Raw genomic sequence first — 22,111 nt, 5'->3', positions numbered from 1 at the left:
TTTGTACCTCCCTCTGACACATGCATGTAAAAGACTTTTGATCACTCCAGCACGGCACATAAAAGAGACACTCGGACTGAAAGCAATGACTTACCCTTTTTGTGGTCATTCAGTTTTTTTCCCCTTTTTTGTTCACTGTGTGGTCTTGTTGTGCTTGTTTGTGATCATTGTAACTTTAGAGCTGTCTATTACCAGTTGGACAACCCCTATAATAAACCAGCTTCTTATCTGTGATATTTGTAGGTAAATACTGTGGCTACAATAAACCGAACCCAGTGGTGTCGCTGACAAACCAGCTGACGGTCTACTTTGACACCAATGACAGAAAAACAGACCGAGGCTTCAAGGCTCATTACAAAGCTGTGGCTCCACAGCTCACATCAGGTAAGACTATAAGAAATGACTTCATCGAGGAAATAAGCCTGACATAACGTTGGATCTCTGTCTTACGTTACACGATTGACCTGGAAGGCGAATGTTGTAGGGATGGGTGCAAGGTGAGACGAGGGGTAATAGATGGTCAATCAAAACTGGGGTGGGTAGGTGGAGGGGTGTGCTGTGGGTATCCTTGCGCTATCTGTGGAAATGAAGTGCCCTTCATCCCTGCTGCCAGAAATAGCCGGAGCCGGAGGCTTTCTCCAAGGTGATCAGGGGAATCTGATGACGCCCGGCTTCCCAGAACAAAACTACCCAAACGGAGCGCTATACCAGGTAGAGCCACACACATGAACTAAAACACACAAACACCAGCTCAGATCCAACAGCATTTCATTAAGACTGGAACTATGCATCTGAATACTACTACTACTACTACTACTACTACTACTACTACTAATAATAATAATAATAATAATAATAATAATAATAATAATAATAATAATAATGTAATTTATATTGTACCATTAAAAAAAGTTAAAAATCTAATGCATCGTCACAGGACAAGACAGGAAACAAGCAACCCATAAAAAAACTGTATGAAGAGATAAAAATGAAACTATATAAGGTGAAGTAATACTGACAGCAGAAGGATATAAAACTGGGAAATAAGAGCAATTAGAAATGAGAAAACAGGTAAATTAAAAGCAAATATAACAATCATCAACATATATGAATCATCTGAGGAAGCACCAATGACTCTTACATGACTGTATCATACTGCAGTATGATACAGCGGCTATAACTGACATTTTTATATCAGATTTCATTTTCCACGCAGAGCTGAAGGAGGTTGGTCGTAATAAACCCACTTAGATAATTAGCCTGATTAGCATAAAGAAATAACAAACAAACCACCCTGCCCGTCTCCAAGGCTCAAAAACACACGTCTAAAATTCAGTAATTAACGTGTTTGTCGGTTTTGTTTGATCCGCACACAAAAAGTAATCTGAAAAATAAAAGTTAACATCATTAGAGAGCTGCTGGAGCACTTACCCAAGCTCCAGCGATTTCCTAAAGCACTGTATCTGACTTTCAAATGCAGTTACAGTGTTCAGATCCAGTGGCAGCGTAAACACAGCTAATTCAGGAAAATTAAAAATATCTCATTTAGGATATTAAACTGATGTGACCAGATAAGCAACAGAGGTAAACATCTTTAAAACTTTAAAGTCAGACTAATAGGAGGCTTTGAGTTTAACATTTAAACAAGGCAAGTGGTTCCACTTGGTTTCAGTGTAAAGCTGAGCTAATTGTCTCTTGCAATAAGAATAGTATGTAAGTAATTGCAAATAGTAAAAATGTGTTCTTACTGCTTCCTATAAATGCCACTAATGTCTGAAACTGTTGTCTGTTTGAATAGATTTAGATATAGGATATAGGTTACGCCTAATTCTGAACATCATTTATGGGCTTTTTGTTTAAAATCTAATCAAAAATAAATCTAATTGCCAAAAGTGGATTGGTAAAGATATATACTCCTAAATATCTCACATAACATTGACGACAGTGATGTATTAGCATAGACGAGCCTAGACGTTTCCGATTCTCACCCAGATGGCGTTTGTGGTTCTGATCATTCATTAACGCATCTAAATGAATCAGAGTGTATTCGGATGTGCGGCTTTGCATGCTGGGTTTGGATGTGGAGTCATATGGCATTATTTGGCTGTCATCATGATTTCATCTGGCTGAGCTTGAGCTCGACAGATCACCGTCTGTCCAAACAAGAGCAGAGTCGGTGAGAGAATTATTTATGAGTTACAGTAGCCTATGTCGAAACCACGAGACTAGTAGAAGGAGAACATGAGGAGTGATGCAGATGGCTGCGCTGTGCATTACTGAAACGACATCAAAATGATTTTAAAGGGCAAATATTAAGCCTTTTGTCATTTTCCATCAGTTAAAATGATGGATGCTCATATTAAATATGGTCAGTGTTTAAAAGAATAATGTCAGTGTATTTGCTAGTAAAGCTAGTGTTTCAGACTGCTCTGAACACACTACTTCACACAGTTATTTCTACTCTTGGGCCTGCTGATGTCAATAAGAGGGGGTTTCCTTAATATGGTCCTTTCAGGGTCCACCTAAACCTGTTTGCAAGGGGCAGCCAATCAGAATGCAGTTGGCTTAAATGGGGAGTAGTTAAAGTGTCTTGTTTGCAACAGAGTAAATAGTGAAAAGCTACTGCCCTATAGTCCAAGAATTATAAATGTGGAGTTGGAAATTAACATAATAGTCTCTCTTTAAATCCATAGCAGACACAGCCTTTCACACTCTTTCTGTGCGTTTGCTCTTTGAATCAGTGGAGAATCACAGTGCCTGAAGGTGAAACGGTCCAACTGACATTCACCTCTTTTGACCTGGTCCCTGAAGCCTGTGGAGACTTTGTTCAGGTCTATGATTACAACCAGGCCAGCCCTCAGTTAGCAGGTAAGCATGGCACAAATTACAAACAAAATCCACAGTTCTTCTTTACATACCAAAATGTTTTCACTCATCAGTAGAGTTTACATCAAAGCTGGATATGTGACTAAGAGGAAAACGGGATGTGTTAAAATGTCAGAATAGACTGTGGGCTTTGTTCAACATTAACAATGACAACTTTGTAGGGCCATGAATAAAAGATGAGCTCAATTAAAAGTTTGAGAAGCTGTACAATGGGCCAAGTTTCTCGAGTCTATTTTAATCTTAATGAATTTAAATCTGTCTCCATCTGACTTCACTTCTCAAGCAACACGTAGCAGCTACTAATGTCAAAGCTGTTGTTCTTACACAAGGCTGCGTAAGTGTCTATCGCCTTGTCACAGACGTGTAATCCATCACAGGTAAATTATGTGGCGGAACCATGCCGAAGCCGCTGGAAATCAGCAGCAACACGATGGTGGTCCGCTTCAAATCTGACAACAGTCTGACTTCAAAAGGATTCAGTGCAACGTACACAAAGTCCAGCCTTCCTCCTGTTGTTGTCACCACCACCATGACCGCACCCACCACACAAACCCCTCCACCTGCCACAACTTCAGGTAAGCACCTTCTCCAAAGCCTGAACCCCCCCCCCATGTTAAAAGATTTTAACATTAGCAAAACAAGAAGGAAGTATTACCAAGTGCTGGTTTCGCTACAGGACCTGGTGGCCCAGAAATCCTTGATGGACGTAAAGGAGTTCTTCAGTCATCAGGTTTCCCAAATCCATATCCTGCCCATTTAAATAATTCCTGGGAGATATCTGTGTCCAAAGGATTCCTGGTTAAGCTACAGATCACTGACTTGGCCATCACAGGAGAGACTGGAATGTGCAAGGAGGACAAACTGATCATCTCAGACAAATACAGCACTCTAGGTGAGCCATTACTTCTATTTTGTTCTTGCATTGTCTTGGTTGACTACATGCTGCATGCTTTTTTTTTTTTTTTTTGCAATTTAGCTCGGTTGACCTGTGAGAGAAGCACATGAATGTGAGGCCGTTGGCTTGTGTTTATTGCAGCCGCTCTGCCGCGTCTGTAAATCTGTTGATTAGGAGTTGGGTCGCACAGAGCACAGCAAACTATAAATTACCTCTCATTATTCACTTCAGGGGCTGCAGTGAGGCTGATACAGCTTTATCTATTGCTCAGTACTCAAGGACTAAAGCACTGAGATGCACTCTTTCCGTGAAACACTCACAGATAAGCAAATGGTGTTTTAGTGGGGCATACTTTTAGATTAGGGCATATGTTTCTGTGCACAAAACACAAAGGAAAAATAACAATAAGAAATATGACAAAAGTCCTTGTGTTCTTTACGCCCAAAAGCAGGATGTTGTGAAAGATTCATTAACTTCTAAGATAATTTCAAGGAGGACTGTATCAAAATACTGTTTTTTTGACTGCTCTTCAGCATTTCACTTTCTTGCTATTTTCTAATGGTCACAAATTAGTATAATTCGTATATTAGTATATTTATGTTTAAGTGTTAAAAAAAATGACTCCGTATCCTAGATCCCACTGGGAATAAACTCACTTTCAAATGATTACACCAGGGGTGGCCAACTCCAGGCCTCGAGGGCTGGTGTCCTGCAGGTTTTAGATGTGTCCTTGATCCAACACAGCTGATTCAAATGGCTAAATGACCTCCTCGTCATGTCCTGAAGTTCCCCAGAGGCCTGGTAACAAACTAATCATGTGATTCAGGTGTGTTGACCCCGGGTGATAGAGGAGAACAGCCTCCTTCCCTCATCACTGAAGATGGGTTGTAGATGGGTTTTCCAGCATGACAATGACCCAAATCAGATCGCAAAGGCAACAAAGGAGTGGCTAAAGAAGAAGCACATTAAGGACATGGAGTGGTCTACCCAGAGCTCAGTCCTATAGAAATTCTTGTCTTAACAAGTGGCAGTCAAGAAAGCTAAAGGATTTAGAACAGAGATGTTTGCAAACCTGGTGAAAGATTACAATAAATGCCTTACCACTGTGCTTTTCAACAAGGATTATTAAACCTCACAGTAGTGAGTCATGTTGTGCTTGGGATTCAAATAATTCCACTCAATGACACGCAAATCAATTAATAACTTTTGGTTATTCTGTCTCCCTTCATAAAAATGAAATTACAATCAAAAGTAGAGCCTTTTCGTTTGTTTATAAGTGAGTAATGTCACTAATTCAGCAGGGGATCAAATAATTATTTTTCTCTCTGTAAAGTTCTCCAAATTCTGATCAGCTCATGTAGTCCATATGAAGTACCTTTGGTTTAAGGATAAAGTGTCTAGTGTGCATTGTTCATAAGTCATCGTGCTCACAATATGTATCTATGGAATTGCAGAGTAATTAACACAACGTCCTCCACACCATGCATCATGTTAGCGGCACATCATGCGGTCCTGAGATTTTCATTCACAGCCATCAGTAGGGTTGTTAGAGAATGATCTCAAACAGATGCCTTGTTGATTGCAAAGGTCAGAGAAGAACAACACGACAGGTTTCAGGTAATAAAAAGACTCTGAAAGCTCATCAGTGGACTACAGAAGCATACGACAGCGGAAGGTGAGAAAAACATTGCCAGGCCTGATTAGTTAATTTCTGCTGTGATATTCAGCTGGTGGTGTCAGATTTTCATTCTGAATTATGTCATGAGTTCAGGCTCGTGGTGATATACTCTTGGCACACTTCGTCCCTCATTGACCATGCCTCTGTGTGACCACTGTATATGGATCTCTTAATAACACGCCGTGTCACAAAGCACATACCATCTTGGACTGGATTCTTGCATGCGATTCACTTGACTCAGATGGCCTCCGCAGTTACTAGCTGAACAACAGCAAGCGCATGGTTCTGTCATGTCAATATGGCAGTCCATATTATATTTAGTGAGCTTGAGAAAACAAGTCTCCCCCTCCATCTCACTCAGCACTGGAGCGCCTCAGGGCTCTGTTTTAGGCCCCCTGCTGTAATCACTGTACACTTATGACTGTGTAGCCACATCAGACACCACCTCCATTGTCAAGTTTGCTGACGACACTGCTGTTGTGGGCCTGATCTCCGACAACACCGAGACGGCCTACCTGGAGGAGATTAGGAACCTGGAGACCTGGTGCCAGGAGAATAACCTCCTCCTAAACGTCAGCTAAGGAGCTGATCGTGGACTTCACTACAAAGCAGGCGAGGAATTACAAGCCCCTCATTATCAGTGGCACGCCAGTGGAGAGAGTGGACAGTTTCCGATACCTGGGTGTCCACATCACTCAGGACCTGTCATGGTCCTGTCACATCAACACCCTGGTTAAGTAAGCCCGTCAGCGTCTCTTCTTCCTCAGAAGACTTAGAGACTTCCATCTGCCACTGAAGGTGCTCAAGAACTTTTACTCCTGCACCATCGAGAGCGTCCTGACGACAAACATCTGCACCTGGTTTGGGAACAGCACCAAGCAGGACAGACGAGATCTGCAAAGAGTGGTGCGCTCAGCCGAACGCATCATTCAATCAGAGCTCCCTGACCTGCTGTCCATCTACACCAAACGGTGCAAGTCCAAAGCTAGGAAGATTATGATGGACCTCTCCCATCCCAACAATGGACTCTTCTCACTGTTGAGGTCTGGGAAGCGCTTCCGCTCCCTTAAGGCCAAAACAGAGAGAATGAGGAGGAGCTTCTTCCCCCAGGCTATTCGGGCCCTGAACCAGGTGTAGGACTGGACTCTCCCACACACATCACCACATGCACGCTGGTTTTTCTTCATGCATACTTCCTATAATTTATAATCTCTTTCTGCTATTTGCACATTTTTTACTGTAAATTTCTAAGTTAAATCTGTAAATTTTGTATAACCTGTAAATTTGTAAATACTGTAAAACCACTGTCATTTAATGGTTGGGCATTGCATTGCACAGCCACAAGCATTTCACCTCATGTGATACTGTGTATGGTTGTGTGCGTGACAAATAAAATTTGAATTTGAATTTGTCCTGTAATCCAAGTCAGATGTTCCTAATAATGTGGCATGTGTATCTGCCAATATGTATGCTGATTTTTTGAACTTAGTGAAGGGTTCGTCTTAATTTGCAACATGTTTTACTCATTAGAAGTTGATGTTACTGTCTCTCTCTCCTCTGCTTTGTTTCATTCTCTCATACCTTCCCTTTTTCCTCTGTCCTTCCTCTCGCTGATCCAGGTACACACTGTGGCTACATCCTTCCCCCAGTGGTGGTCAGCGCCAGTGACACGATATCTGTGACCTTCCAGTCTGACAGTCGCCTCACAGACCGCAGATTCTCTGCCAAGTGGGAGGCTGTGTACCCTGAGGATATCACAGGTACTGAGCGCTGATGAACACACTCGCAGGAGTGCAAAACACACACGCGAATACACACACACGCAAACACACAGGAGCACCTCCACACCTGAGGCACATAATGCTGTAGCAGTACAGCATCTCATTTAGACAGAACATAAAATTCTTCCTCCTCTGTCACATATTTACAGTGGATATAAAAAGTCTACACTCCCCTGTAAAAATGCCAGGCTTTTGTTATTAAAAATAAATCGTGTCAAGGATTTTTTACACCTTCAGTGTGATCTATAACCCATAACATTCCATTCAAAAACACATTTATACCTTTTAATCTGTTTAAACTTACAATAGCCTGGTTGCATAAACATTCACAAAGTTAATTAATGCTTGCTTGAAGCACCTCTTGCTTTTTGGGTAGGCGTCTATCACCATGATACATCGCAACTTGGCAATATTTGCCCCCACTCCAAATCTGTCCAAGTACGAGAGTATCTCTTGTGCACGGTCCTCCTCAACTCGTCCCACAGATTTTCACCTGAGTTCAGGTCTGGGTTCTGGCTTTGCTGTTACAAAACTTTAATGTTCTGACAAATGTCTGAAATGGGTTGTAATTCCCTTCACCTTGCATAAAGCTCCGGCTGAAGAAAAAACAGCTCCAAAGCATGATGCTACCACTGCCATGCTTTACTCACGTGCAGTGCTGTTTTTGTGCCTTTTGGAATTAGCGGAGAAATATAGTTGTTGCATAAATAGGGAGAGCTCTATCAAAGCGCAGGAGTGCATAGTGACAAGCATCCAAAGAAAATGATAAAACTCCTTTCTTTATTTTAATCACAGTTATGAAGCTAGAGAAGAATTTGCAGCTGCACATCTGGTGAAGAAAAAGTTAAAGCACCAATCACACAGTGTAAAAATATAACGCTAAAACTCCTGCTGTCTACTTGAATAAAACACATAAAGGTTATCAGCAGGCTTCGGTGCTGTGTCAAAAATGAGTTTGGTAAATATACTGAATTATTAATATGTTTTAATGGATGTTTTAGCCATCATCATGTAAGCTGTGCAGTGAAGGTGAATGTTTTAAACTGTCCATCATATTAAATTGTTTATGAAAAATGAAAAAATGAAAAGTTTAAAATAAATTCAAAATAATCAAAGAAGTTAAAAATGCTTCAAAGTTATACTTAATGCAACGGAGTAAATAGCCAGTTACATTCAATACTATGCTTCATAGTAGGCTCTCGTGCAGTTTTCTATCATTTCCCCTGTCTGTTTCAGAAATCCTGGGTTGTGGCTTTTCTTCAAAGGAGGAAACCGGAGTTATCAAGTCCCAGGACTGGCCCATGAATTACAAGGCCAACACCGAGTGCATGTGGAACATCAAGGTGCCTTCGGGGAAAAAAATCACGCTGACATTCACCCATTTTGACCTCGAAGCAAAAGATGCCCTAACGTCCACATGCTATGATAACATAATGGTCTATGACATCAATGGTCTGACTTCTGCACTGATTCAAAGCTATGGTAAGCAGGTTTTTACAGCTGCCAATGTCTGTTCCCCAAATAATTTGTACCTGCAGAGCGAAAGTAACTGAAAGTCCTGCTTCGGTTAATTGAAGAAGCTTTTTTGTGTCACTTTGGAACTGTGGACAAACTTTTTTGTCATCAATCCTTTCAGGTCAGTTTTGTGGAACTACGCTGCCTGATCCCATCCAGACAAACGGCAACAGGCTGCTGATTCGTTTCCATACAGACTTGCTTACTGAAGCTAAAGGTTTCAGGGCCTATTGGACAACAAACCCCAGCCTGCCTGCTCCAACTGAGCCACCTGTTCAGCCCAATCCCTGGGACAACATCATCATAGGTGGAGTATCTGCTCCAGCCCCACACAGTTTATTACAAGCACCTAGACTGCATAGGTGAAGCTGCATCGATCCACACTTTTCTACGAAAATAAATCAACTGATCTGTGTTGAACTCATAAACAATATGTTTATTCCCATCAGTTATACAAGGCCTGTTGTGGTGCACTGTTTTAGATTTCCAGTTCGCTAGGTTCAGGTTCACATTTGTTCCCTGTAGCATTAGACAGCTCAAAGGTCTTTCAATAGAATACAGTGTCGACTGTGTGCGCAAAGAAGCATTTCTTTGCTAATAAATTAGCAATGACAACCTTAAAAGGCAGTAATATATCAGATGTCACGTTGTCAGCGTGTCACACTGAATCCGAGTGGCAAAACAATAAATTAGTGCGCTGCATTTAACATCGCTGTTAAACACTGCTGCAAGTACTGAAACAGTCAGGCAGCATTTGCCATAATTAGGGACAGTGGAGCTCTGCACGGATTGAAATAAAGGACCTGCAATTTGTCACAGCACGGCTTCAATACCTGCAGCTATTTTATAAAATCGATCACTCTGTTTAGTATTTCTTAATCTTAACTAACACACTTTCAGCTGGGCAGTAGTTCCCACTAGCCAATTAAACTGACCCCCAGATAAGAGTTTAGCACAGCTGTTGCACAGACACATTTCACACATTCATCTGATTCATGATTTCTGCTTACTCTTTCTTCACACCCTCTTTACTGTCTCCCAGATGTGCAGTACAGCAAGGTGATTTGATGTGCCGACTTTTCCTACTAACTTGCCGGTTGTCACCTGATTTCCATTCTCAAATTGCCAATGAGCCCCAGGTGGCGCAGGGCCCTGCCAAACCGATAGCTGAAAATAGTTTTATAGATGGGCTCCACTGCCTAGGAGATTTTACTCATTCAGGCTCATGCAGGGTCGCCCTGTGAATAGAATGACGCAAGTAAAATGAGTACAAAGGAAGAAAATGTGTGATAAGAGTGACTGGGACAGTTTAGTGGGAAGTCTGTAGATTAATAAATTTATATCTTCACGCATGTCCATGTTGTGACATCAATTAGCTGAATTTTGCCACAGGAGCATCGTATTATTTTTGAATGAAGATAAAGACACTGCAGTATGTGTGCATATTACTAAAAGCCAGAATCATTAGGACACACCACACAGTTTAAACCTGATACAACTGGAAAATTATTTTTAAAAAAACACAAGTCTGTTAGCTGCTGATACGTGTCGTCTATTCAGGCTTTATTTACACAGGCACAGATTTGTTTGTGTAGCCTGTACAGTGCACAAACAAATCATTTCTCGAGAGACTCTGTACATGTGGGTGTTTGCCTTTCCAGACTGGCCAAGCACATGTGGGAAACCAGCCATTCCTCCTGCTGTTGTGTCACGTATTGTGAATGGAGAGCCAGCCACACCGCACTCCTGGCCCTGGCAAGTGTCCATGCAGGTGAGAATCTCCATGTGCCAATGAGGAAAATTCACAGAAAGATGAAAACAAACGGCATCGAAAAGCCTCACGAGTACATAACCTGTGCAGTTACAGTTTCCTCACAATATGATATCAGTGTCCTTTTCTGTATCCTATATTAATTTTCTGATTGACTGTACAGATCTGAACCCAATGCTGTTCATCACATTTAATCATCATCATCATCATCATCATCATCATCATCATCATCATCATCATCATCATCCTGTTTAGTGAGTTTCTTCTCTGCTTGTTTCAGGTCTGGCCGACCAGTCAGCCAGAACCCACATTCTCCCATACCTGCGGTGGTACTCTTATTCATAAGAACTGGGTACTTACAGCAGCCCACTGCTTTATAAGGTACATGTTCAGTTCCCTCATCAATAAATACATGTACTATTTCTAGTAATGTGTTCCAAAAAAAGTTTTTCAAGTCAGTTACAAAGAAATGACATTTAAGTCTGGCTTTTATTGGCTTTTATTTCTGCAAAAGTTTTCCTAAACTTCCTAGAAGCCCATTTGTGTAATCTCAGGAGGCAGTTATCTCTGTCTGTGTGTGTGTGTGTGTGTGTGTGTGTGTGTGTGTGTGTGTGTGTGTGTGTGTGTGTGTGTGTGTGTGTGTGTGTGTGTGTGTGCACTGTTACCTCGGGCTTATTACAGTGTGGGAACAATGCCTTGTTAGAAATGCCTCAACGCTTTGGCTAATAGGCTACAGTGTTCTTTAGAAATAGAGGCGCTGGTGCACCATGGAGCCTTTCGAGTATACATATATATGATAGATACATTTTTGTGGAACTAGAAATCCCACAATCCAAACAGATACAGCTTTATGTCACACAGTGCACTGACAGTGACAGGTACAGTGTAAAGCATTAGCATTAGTTCATCTGCTCATTTCCCACCTAGATACGCTGATGAGCTGGAGCGTTGGCGCATGTGCCTCGGCAAACACAACTTGACCTACACGGAGCCGAGTGAGCGATGCTTCAACATATCTGGTATCTATCGCCACGAGGGCTTCAAGTACCCCACAGTGCCCTCGGTGGAGTTTGACATTGCCTTGGTCAGACTGGATGGAGAGGTGACACCCACTGATGAGATATCATTTGCTTGCCTTCCATCTGAAGAGGAAGCCCTACCTGAGGGAAAGAAGTGCTACGCCACCGGCTGGGGAGATGAAACTGGTGCTGTTTTTGTCTTGTCATGTTCATTAGCAGCCTCTGATAAAATAATTGTAGCCTGATGTTTCAGAGCTGTGTTAAAGTGATATTTATTTACAAAGAACTAGAACTGCATCACCTCAGAATTGTATATTTAGCATGCCCTCTGCTGGATTTAATGTGTAAATGCCTCTTTTTTAATGTTCCTGCGTCAATCTCGAGGCTTCTGTAACAACTGAAATGACTCTGTGTGTTTATCAGGTAATTCAATTAACCCTAAAGCTGCAGAAGCGCTCAACCAGGTCGCCTTGCCTGTGGTGCCTTATGACACCTGTAACAGGATGGATTACTGGTGGTTCCAGGTCAAGACCTCCATGATCTGCTGTGGTTATACACTGCCTGATGAGCTCAAGTCTGTTTGTCAGGTAAAAGAAGAACTATAAGAGGAGCTATATTGCGGCCATAAATTGAGGTTTATCTTAACAGTAAACTGGTCTGGTCGGATAACGCTTAATTTCTGTACAAGAAGATAAGATAAGATAAGATAAGATAACCTTTATTAGTCCCACACGTGGGAAATTTGTTTTGTCACAGCAGGAAGTGGACAGTGCAAAAGTTATGACGCAAAAATTAGAATACAATAAGAATAAATACAGTACACAGCTGTACAGAATAGAATAAAATAATATACTATATACAGTAGAATAAAATAGAATAAAAATATACAATAAGATAAAAATAGAATACGAATGCTATATACAACTGAGTAAAAAGAAAAGAAGGGCTAAAGACTCCATCTGTTGGGCAGGCTGATGTCTTTTGGTCAGCATTGCTGGTGAGATGGTAGCACAGAGAGAAACTGGAAACTACTTAATGGACTGGGGAAGAGGGCCAGCTCTTTCCAGTTCAGTCCCCTAGACTCCATAGATGAGGTGGGTGAGAGGAGGATGATAGCCAAGCTAATGTCCATTACAGACAACACCTCTCACCTCTCAACATCCTCTCACTCAGGATAAATAACTTTGGATTTAACTACTCTTGGTAGTGTGGCTTTGATTTCACTTTCCCTTTCGACTCTTGTCAGGTTCTAACAGGTGAATTTCCCCAGTGTGGGACTAAATAAAGTTATCTTATCTAATCTTTTAAAAGAACAACAAAACCACTTTAGTGTTTTAATGTTCTGCTCTTGACAGGGGGATTCAGGGGGACCCCTGGTTTGCCAGGATAAAATTGGCGATCCATGGGAAGTTCATGGCATAACTAGCTTTGGCCCTATTGGATGCATTATGGATAAGAAGCCTTCTGTGTTTACCCGCTCTTCTGCCTACATCCCGTGGATAACAAATGTCATCCGCCGACACCTCTACAATGAGCACAGTATGAATCCAGCTCTTTAAACATACTTCGTTTCCCCACTGTGACAATATGTGACAAAGTCAAAGTGTAATGCCAGTTTTCTCTCTCTGTCTTCTCTATGTAGCATCAGGCTGTGGGGGACCAAAGGACCTGACTGGTACTGGTGGCACTCTGTCCTCTATGGGTTACCCTGGCACCTACAGCAACACAGCCCAGTGCCAGTGGAACATTCAAGTGCCTGAAGGCAAATTGGTTCACCTCCATTTCCACAATTTCTCTCTGGAGGAGAGTGATTTGTGCCTAAATGACAAAGTCAGACTCTCAGACAAAACAGGAAGTCTGGGTATGTGAGGATCTGCCTTCTTTCCATGTTAGACACCAGCGCAGACATTTCAGCACAGTCAGTGCAGCCTCTTGTTGTTGTGACAGTGATGTAACCAATCATTATAATGTCTAAAGTTTGATCATTTGTGATGTCAGGATAAAACCTAAAATTTGTCAGGCTAAAAAAAATTGAACATCTGCATAGCATGCATGGCAACCAGAAGCCCAAAGTAGACAAATAAATCTCTACCCAAGTAAAAATACCTACAGACCGGTAACAAATAAAAGAAAAACCTTTGACCCCCACAAGGAGCTTTCACTTCCAGAATGGCACTCAGTTATATAACCACCATGTGCTAAAGAACCATGGCATTAAACAGACTGGTACAAGCACCTTATTGAGATAGAATATATACTCAAATAACCCTTTTTTACTGTGTACTAAAGTGCCATTAATCAGTTTGCCAGGCATAGCACTGAACAGATAGTGGTGTCACATGTGATCAGCCCTAAATGTCTCAAACACATATCTGCAGTTTTTGGGGGGAATTTTTATTATGAAATGAACTCCTAGGACAGAGCTTCTAACACATTTTCATATTACCTCAGGTACCCACTGCAGTCACGTGCCTCCTGCAGACATGGTCAGTGATGGGAATACGCTTCACATCAGTTTCTCCTCCAACGACAAAGTGGTTGACTCAGGCTTCACTGCCACCTGGAGGGCAGTGGACGCTACAGAAGGTAAGATAACATAAGACTGCGAGGGAAAATTAAAAAATGTAAAGCTTTAAATATCAAATTTTCATAATATTTTTAAATCTTCTCCTTTCCTCTTTTCAAACTCTATTCCCTTCCCTCCTGTTTCTTCTTGTTGTACTTCAGTTCCATGTGGAGGGACTTTCAGCAGTGATCAGGGTGAAATTACTTCTCCTAACTGGCCTAATGACTACCAAGCCCAGACTGTCTGCACGTGGCGCATCAACGTTCCTTCATCAAGAAGTATTCATGTAGCCTTCACTCACTTTGAGCTGCAAGCTGTAAACCTGTTAGGAAATTGTGTGGACTATGTGGAGGTCATCAATGGTGAAACGATGGCATCACTCGGTGGGTCTCCGAACTTTAAATACCGTCCACAATTTATGTCTCAGGTCACATAACACACAATGGTGGAAAACTGTAATTTATTCTCCTCTATTCTGCAGGTCGATTCTGCGGATTTGCCCCTCCACCCCTCATCAACATCCCTAGTAACACAGTCGTCATCCGCTTCCTTAGTAATGGAGCCAGCCAAGAGAAGGGTTTCCGTGGTTACTGGACTACTGACACCAGTATCTTCCCAACTCTACCACCTCTCCCTAGTAATCCATGGGACAACATCACCATCAGTGAGTGTAGACATACACTGTAAAAAACTGCTATAAAGATACTTTAAAGGTACAGTCAGCCATAGTTTTTTAGGTTATTTAATAAAAAAAAAATACTTTACTCATAGATTTACATTTATTAGTGTGTAATTGCATTTTGCAACAATTAATGCATGGTCATAAATTCTGAAATTATCATTAAAAATACATCGAGGGTTAATTGGTTTGTGGAAGCTACCATGTTGCCCGCCATCTTGAATATAAGGGCTGAGACAGATCGTCATTAAAGCTAATGAGGTATATGTATAGGGTTAGATACTAGCCACATAGTAATACACCACAGTCAGAGAAGAAAGGAACTTGTAGCCCTTTATGTGAAATGGAGGCAAATTTTATTTATATCTTAAGATATGAAGGATCCGAGAATTTATATATATATATAAATATATAAATATATATACATATATATAGTCCAAGAAATATAAGATCCACTTCAAAGAAAGTTTTACCAACAGTATGTAGCATTAGCTAACAAGGGCTAACAGCAGCTAAGCTAAGCTGTTTTTGGCTTTGTTAGTAGCTAACAAAGACAAACAGCAGTGCTTACTGACAGAAAAGTTCTTCAGTATCGCTGTCATTAACAGAATTGAGTTTCACTTTCTTATTTATTTATATCAGACTCTTTTCACAAAGTTTGACAGCCTCATCCAGCGTAAACAAATATGGATTGAATGGCAGCCACTGTAGCTAGGATTATGCACTTGAATTGAGAGTTAACTGCAACCTGAGTTTTTGCAAACTGTAATGTTACATTTGTGATGTTCTTTACAAATACAGGTAAATTCTGTAAATACTGATACAAATAACAATCTGAACCCACTGAAAATTTCTTCCTAATTTATTTGTGTATTTGACGCAAATATAAATGAACACAAATGTTTCAATCACTAATTTACAAGTTGTAATTTCAGTTTACAGACTAAACATTGTGGTGTTAAGGTTTAGACCTGCAAGGTTTGGCATCACTGAATGAGACTCCTGCCGCTGTCAATCACATCTGCCTAGTTCACCTTCAGAGTGGTTGTTGGTCCAATGTTGAAAACAGCAGCAGTTTTATGCCTGTCTGGCACAAGGAGTAGGAGAATTGTGACACAGCTGATATCCTTTCATAGTTCACCAAAATACAGAGACTGACACAAACCTCTGGGTGTTGGGGTATGCAGTTATATTTCACAGGTAAAAACAGTATAATGGTAACCAAGCTGACAGTATTACACTGTAATGCTTAAATTTACTGTATCTATCTTTTACTGTAAGAAAAACTGATGTTGTAGTTTAAAGAAGCTATGCTACTGGGTTTTTTTCTCATTTATTCTTTACTTAAAATATATTTACTGTATGACTGGTATAGATGTTATAATAAATGGTGCACTTTCTTTTCCCAGTCTGGCCAGAAAATTGTGGAAACCCAGAGGTGAAACCTAGCACAGCCACTGTGAGAGTTGTAAATGGTGTAGAAGCGATCCCCCACTCCTGGCCCTGGCAAGTCTCTATGCAGGTACTGTCAGCTCCTGTTCTGCATGACAGTCAGTGACAGAGCAGATCTTTTCTTCTATAAATATTCATGTCTCTCTTTTTAGGCTTCACCGTTCTCTCCTATACCTTATATGCATGGCTGTGGAGGCTCTTTGATTCATGAAGAATGGATCCTGACTGCTGCTCACTGTTTCATGTTGTAAGATATAACTACAAAACTATCTAAATTATAGGAATTTAAATAGCACAGTTTTTGAAAGTGATTATACCTGATAAATCTGAAGTTACAATTCATCAAATGAAAGTGTAAAGAAATGGGAGATATCACCTGAATCTGTATCTTCCCTCAGCTTTATAGCTCTCGTTATAATGAGTTTAACCCTTACATACAGTTATGTGTGCTTTGTTCATACAAAAGCTAAAGTTAGGAACTAGCTGGAGTAATCAGTGCGGATCAATGACTGTAGAAATCAGACGAAACTGTAGAGACCTTTTAGATTCAATCATTAGTAAAGTCAGCCAAAGCTAAAAGAGAAGCTGAAGAAAAAATAAAAACCTGTTCTGTCTCCTTCACATTTATCTTTCACTTGATTTCCAGCCCACTGAATGTACCCTCCTTCTGGCGCATGTGCCTGGGGAAGCACCACATGAACTCCTCCATGGACATTCCCTCAGCTGAGGAATGCTACAAGGTGGATACCATCATTCGCCACAAAGGATTTGTCTACGAGCAGGATCCCAATGACATCACCAACGACATAGCCCTGGTTCACTTGGCCAAACCTGTCAATATGACAAAAGAGATCAGCCCCATCTGCTTGCCGAAACCTGGGGTCGTGATGCCTGCTGGGACGCCGTGCTTTGTCACCGGCTGGGGAGACGAGAAGGGTAAAAACAGTCATGCATTTCCAACCTTCCTTCGGTCTGTACTTGTACTATAAAATTAGGAACATCCTGTCTCAGTGATGCTAAGAAACTAGTAGGGGTGCAACGATACACAAAATTCACAGTTCGGTTCGATACTTTGGTGTCACGGTTCGATAGTTTTTCGATACAAAAAAAATGTTCATGCCTTTTTAATTTGTCATTTATTAAAATTATAAATATATATTTTAACTCAAAAGTACAGTTTTTAAATTTAATGTTGCTGAAACAAAAATAATTAAAAAAATAAATATATCTCAGGGCTCTCAAAATTTCAAAATCCCTGGTAGCCCTTCGGGCAGGGACTCTTCAGTTTTTGGTAGCCAAAAATAAATGTAAGTAGCCCGAATAAAAAAGAGAGCAATTTTTTTGATTGATGTTTTGTTTCCTGTTTTGTTTCCTTTACAATATTATACATTAAAGTATAATATTGTAAAGGAAACAAAACATTAATCAAAAAATTGTTGAAAAACAAATTACAACATTGTATAAAAATTACAATCATCAACTCAAATACTTGGTTCTAATTGAACAGAAATTTCTATGAACTTGTAAGAACTGTGTAGGACATGAATCAGTCTGTGTCAGATCCTGAATTTGAAATTTCCGCTGAAGTCACGGGTAAGAGACAAGTGGAACCAAGATCTAGGCCATTTGCTTTTTGAAGTTTGCAAAGACTGCTAAATTTTGCCAGTGGTAGTTCACTCTTTGCAACATAGTACGCTGTTCTAAACAGATTTTTCAGGTTTATTTTTAGTATGTTATTTGCAATTGGTGTTTGTTCTGGGAAAGATATTGCAGACTGAGCAATAATGCATTTCTTGCATTTCTCATGGGTTCTAATGGGGGCCTTTCTTAAAATGACTGGTCCCAGTAACAAAGGCGCTTGTCGACTCAGAAATCGAGAGAAAACCAACAACACACCCGGCAGAACATTGTTATTTACACGGGTGCACATAAGTGGTCCGCATGTGCGCATTCGCTGTCAAAATAAAAGACTCGCACCAGATAAGAAGTTGCAACGCGCGTTTGCGTATCTGATTGAGGAATCACTCATCTTTGGAAAAGAGAGTTTATTACAGAGAAATGGCTCTTTCCAAAATAAAAGCTATACTATACGCTTCTTCTGGGCTATATTCTCAGCAGCATATTGTAGCGGGCCAGGGCTGTTCGGGGTTCTGTTTGTACAGTTATGTTTTGTTTATGTTGCCATAGTGACGGGTGACGCCCTCTCGCTGCGACGGTGTGTCCTTCCGGGGTCAGAGGGCGCCCTGTGTGTTGTTGTTGTTGTTGTTGTTGCTGTGCGGTTGCCGCGCTGAGCAGTTAGCTAGCGGCAGTGTTCTTCTGCAGATGTCAATAAACGGCTGTGCTCCCTGGCTAGCTCACGGGAAGCAAGACCAAACGACACCTCCGTCTCCTCGTTGTCTGAGCTCGCCACATTGGTGTCAGAAGTGGGATGATGGTGGCACCCCATGTTCTGACCCGAGTGACTTGGTGCGCCAAAAGAAGGCACCTGGACATTTGCAAAGTGAAAGCAAAAAACAAGCGCAAATTCAAACGCGATTTCAATATGTCACATATTGACAGTGGCTCACCAATGCCAATGACATAATTACCCAGCTACATTTCCGAAAGAATGCAAAAGCATTGACATATATTTTTTCCTTCCTATGATAGCCCGACGGGCAGGGCTGAGATAGATTTTGGTAGCCCGACTGGAAAAATCGCTAGCCCCGGGACGTCGGGCTAGCGATTTTGCGAGCCCTGTGTTACAGGTATGGCCCTTTAAGGATGAAGCCTGATGGGAAATGTATTCGGGATGTGTGTAGCGGGACTGCCTGGTGTATGTGTGAAGAGAGAGAGCGGAGAAGGGGAAAAAGTAACGGTTAGCTACAGAAGAGACGAAAAGAAAATAAATAAAAGGAATATAATAACTCCCTCGACAGCCAGAGTTGTGTCGGCGATGCTCGCTGTGAGTAAATTGTTTCAGCCACTGTACGCGGTGTTCGTGCCTTAGAGAAGAAATAAAGTTCGGTGAAGCAGTTTCCTATGCCTCCTTCTATCTTTTTGCTAGCGGAGTTGACCTGTATAGTAAGCTGTTGCCGGCTACGAGTCAGTTACGGAACCTTCAAGTAACTGCCAGAGGTTTCCTTACTACGGTTCGGGGCCGCGGATCTGGCGCGGTAACACCTGTATCTGATTGAGGAAACACTCATCTTTGGAAAAGAGAGTTTATTACAGAGAAATGGCTCTTTCCAAAATAAAAGCTATACTATACGCTTCTTCTGGGCTATATTCTCAGCAGCATATTGTAGCGGGCCAGGGCTGTTCGGGGTTCTGTTTGTACAGTTATGTTTTGTTTATGTTGCCATAGTGACGGGTGACGCCCTCTCGCTGCGACGGTGTGTCCTTCCGGGGTCAGAGGGCGCCCTGTGTGTTGTTGTTGTTGCTGTTGCTGTGCGGTTGCCGCGCTGAGCAGTTAGCTAGCGGCAGTGTTCTTCTGCAGATGTCAATAAACGGCTGTGCTCCCTGGCTAGCTCACGGGAAGCAAGACCAAACGACACCTCCGTCTCCTCGTTGTCTGAGCTCGCCACATTGGTGTCAGAAGTGGGATGATGGTGGCACCCCATGTTCTGACCCGAGTGACTTGGTGCGCCAAAAGAAGGCACCTGGACATTTGCAAAGTGAAAGCAAAAAACAAGCGCAAATTCAAACGCGATTTCAATATGTCACATATTGACAGTGGCTCACCGATGCCAATGACATAATTACCCAGCTACATTTCCGAAAGAATGCAAAAGCATTGACATATATTTTTTCCTTCCTATGATAGCCCGACGGGCAGGGCTGAGATAGATTTTGGTAGCCCGACTGAAAAAATCGCTAGCCCCGGGACGTCGGGCTAGCGATTTTGCGAGCCCTGTGTTACAGGTATGGCCCTTTAAGGATGAAGCCTGATGGGAAATGTATTCGGGATGTGTGTAGCGGGACTGCCTGGTGTATGTGTGAAGAGAGAGAGCGGAGAAGGGGAAAAAGTAACGGTTAGCTACAGAAGAGACGAAAAGAAAATAAATAAAAGGAATATAATAACTCCCTCGACAGCCAGAGTTGTGTCGGCGATGCTCGCTGTGAGTAAACTGTTTCAGCCACTGTACGCGGTGTTCGTGCCTTAGAGAAGAAATAAAGTTCGGTGAAGCAGTTTCCTATGCCTCCTTCTATCTTTTTGCTAGCGGAGTTGACCTGTATAGTAAGCTGTTGCCGGCTACGAGTCAGTTACGGAACCTTCAAGTAACTGCCAGAGGTTTCCTTACTACGGTTCGGGGCCGCGGATCTGGCGCGGTAACACCTGTATCTGATTGAGGAAACACTCATCTTTGGAAAAGAGAGTTTATTACAGAGAAATGGCTCTTTCCAAAATAAAAGCTATACTATACGCTTCTTCTGGGCTATATTCTCAGCAGCATATTGTAGCGGGCCAGGGCTGTTCGGGGTTCTGTTTGTACAGTTATGTTTTGTTTATGTTGCCATAGTGACGGGTGACGCCCTCTCGCTGCGACGGTGTGTCCTTCCGGGGTCAGAGGGCGCCCTGTGTGTTGTTGTTGTTGTTGTTGCTGTTGCTGTGCGGTTGCCGCGCTGAGCAGTTAGCTAGCGGCAGTGTTCTTCTGCAGATGTCAATAAACGGCTGTGCTCCCTGGCTAGCTCACGGGAAGCAAGACCAAACGACACCTCCGTCTCCTCGTTGTCTGAGCTCGCCACATTGGTGTCAGAAGTGGGATGATGGTGGCACCCAATGTTCTGACCCGAGTGACTTTTCCCCCGCCGGTCGTGACCGGCCGGTGCGCCAAAAGAAGGCACCTGGACATTTGCAGGACTTTGTGTGGGGTAATGGGGTCGTCGGGGATGACTGACCCCTTAGGTGGGGGCTATGTAGCGGGTCAGGGCTGTTCGGGGTTCTGTTTCAATTCAATTCAATTCAATCTTTATTGGCAGACTACATGTCCATAAAAACAAGACAAGAAACACACACACACAACTCCCCCCCCCCCCCCCCCCCCACACACACACACACACACACACACACACAACACAAGGTATACCATTAAATATATATATGTATATAAATAAGTATATAAAGCATTTGTAAAAATATAAAACCATAATATACATAAAACACAATTACTTAAAATAAATCAATAAATACACAAACACTTTAACCAGTGCTTTCTGAGACTGGATGAGTAACGGGAACCACTCACTGTCGGATCTGTAAGTGCTAAAATTATACTGTTACTCGAACCATCCAGTCGTTCTCTAAAACTGAACATTAACTTTCTTAAAAGTGCTTTAAAAGTCCAGACACCCACAGCTACAAACATCTGACTGGCACTACCACTTCTAGGTATCCTGCAAAGGATTCTCATCGCATCATTATATGCAACATGCAGCTTCTGCATGCTACATTGTTTGTAGGATGACCACAAGGGGGCAGTATATAGCGGTGTGCAATACGCTTTAAACAAAGCCACTTTAACTGGAAGTGAACAAAAGCTGAATTTGCGTGCAATAGTATTTGCCTGCACATAGAGCTTACATCGTTGTCTGTATATGTCATCATCATCATTCATTTGCTCAGTAATAAAGTGACCGAGGTATTTCACCTTTTTATGAACTTCAAGAGTTTTTTGTGCCAGTTTAAACAAAGGGAAATTTAGCTGTTTATCCTGCTTGGTTCTACATATCAAAACAGCACTTTTAGCAGCATTGTACTCAATGTCATATTGCACACCATATTCAGTACAGACATTAAGAAGATCCTGTAACCCAGCACTGCTTGGACTAAAAACAACCAGGTCATCTGCATACATAAGATGATTTATCAGTGCTTCACCTAATATAC

The 22,111-nt window shown here is 41.8% G+C and overlaps 1 protein-coding gene across 1 annotated transcript in view; it reads left to right on the top strand.

Annotated features, from left to right (window-relative positions):
• The window catches only part of LOC308395007 (ovochymase-2), a gene marked incomplete at its 5' end in the record, with an annotated part of 34,549 nt that overhangs the window by 5,563 nt on the left and 6,875 nt on the right, over positions 1 to 22,111 (top strand). The window contains 20 exons of the mRNA XM_080879658.1: positions 244 to 384; positions 614 to 711; positions 2,742 to 2,868; positions 3,264 to 3,461; positions 3,563 to 3,778; positions 7,079 to 7,219; positions 8,477 to 8,722; positions 8,877 to 9,062; positions 10,417 to 10,526; positions 10,807 to 10,907; positions 11,454 to 11,731; positions 11,969 to 12,132; positions 12,901 to 13,084; positions 13,188 to 13,406; positions 13,997 to 14,131; positions 14,273 to 14,494; positions 14,593 to 14,775; positions 16,200 to 16,312; positions 16,395 to 16,489; positions 16,889 to 17,178. Coding sequence (XP_080735784.1) covers positions 244 to 384; positions 614 to 711; positions 2,742 to 2,868; positions 3,264 to 3,461; positions 3,563 to 3,778; positions 7,079 to 7,219; positions 8,477 to 8,722; positions 8,877 to 9,062; positions 10,417 to 10,526; positions 10,807 to 10,907; positions 11,454 to 11,731; positions 11,969 to 12,132; positions 12,901 to 13,084; positions 13,188 to 13,406; positions 13,997 to 14,131; positions 14,273 to 14,494; positions 14,593 to 14,775; positions 16,200 to 16,312; positions 16,395 to 16,489; positions 16,889 to 17,178 — 3,447 coding nt within the window. The remainder of the gene's footprint in view (positions 1 to 243; positions 385 to 613; positions 712 to 2,741; positions 2,869 to 3,263; positions 3,462 to 3,562; positions 3,779 to 7,078; positions 7,220 to 8,476; positions 8,723 to 8,876; positions 9,063 to 10,416; positions 10,527 to 10,806; positions 10,908 to 11,453; positions 11,732 to 11,968; positions 12,133 to 12,900; positions 13,085 to 13,187; positions 13,407 to 13,996; positions 14,132 to 14,272; positions 14,495 to 14,592; positions 14,776 to 16,199; positions 16,313 to 16,394; positions 16,490 to 16,888; positions 17,179 to 22,111) is intronic.

The sequence above is a fragment of the Rhamphochromis sp. 'chilingali' genome (genome assembly GCF_963969265.1).
Source record: "Rhamphochromis sp. 'chilingali' genome assembly, chromosome: 4".
NCBI classification, from domain to species: Eukaryota; Metazoa; Chordata; class Actinopteri; order Cichliformes; family Cichlidae; genus Rhamphochromis; species Rhamphochromis sp. 'chilingali'.
This window is presented reverse-complemented; position numbering and strand designations above follow the sequence as displayed.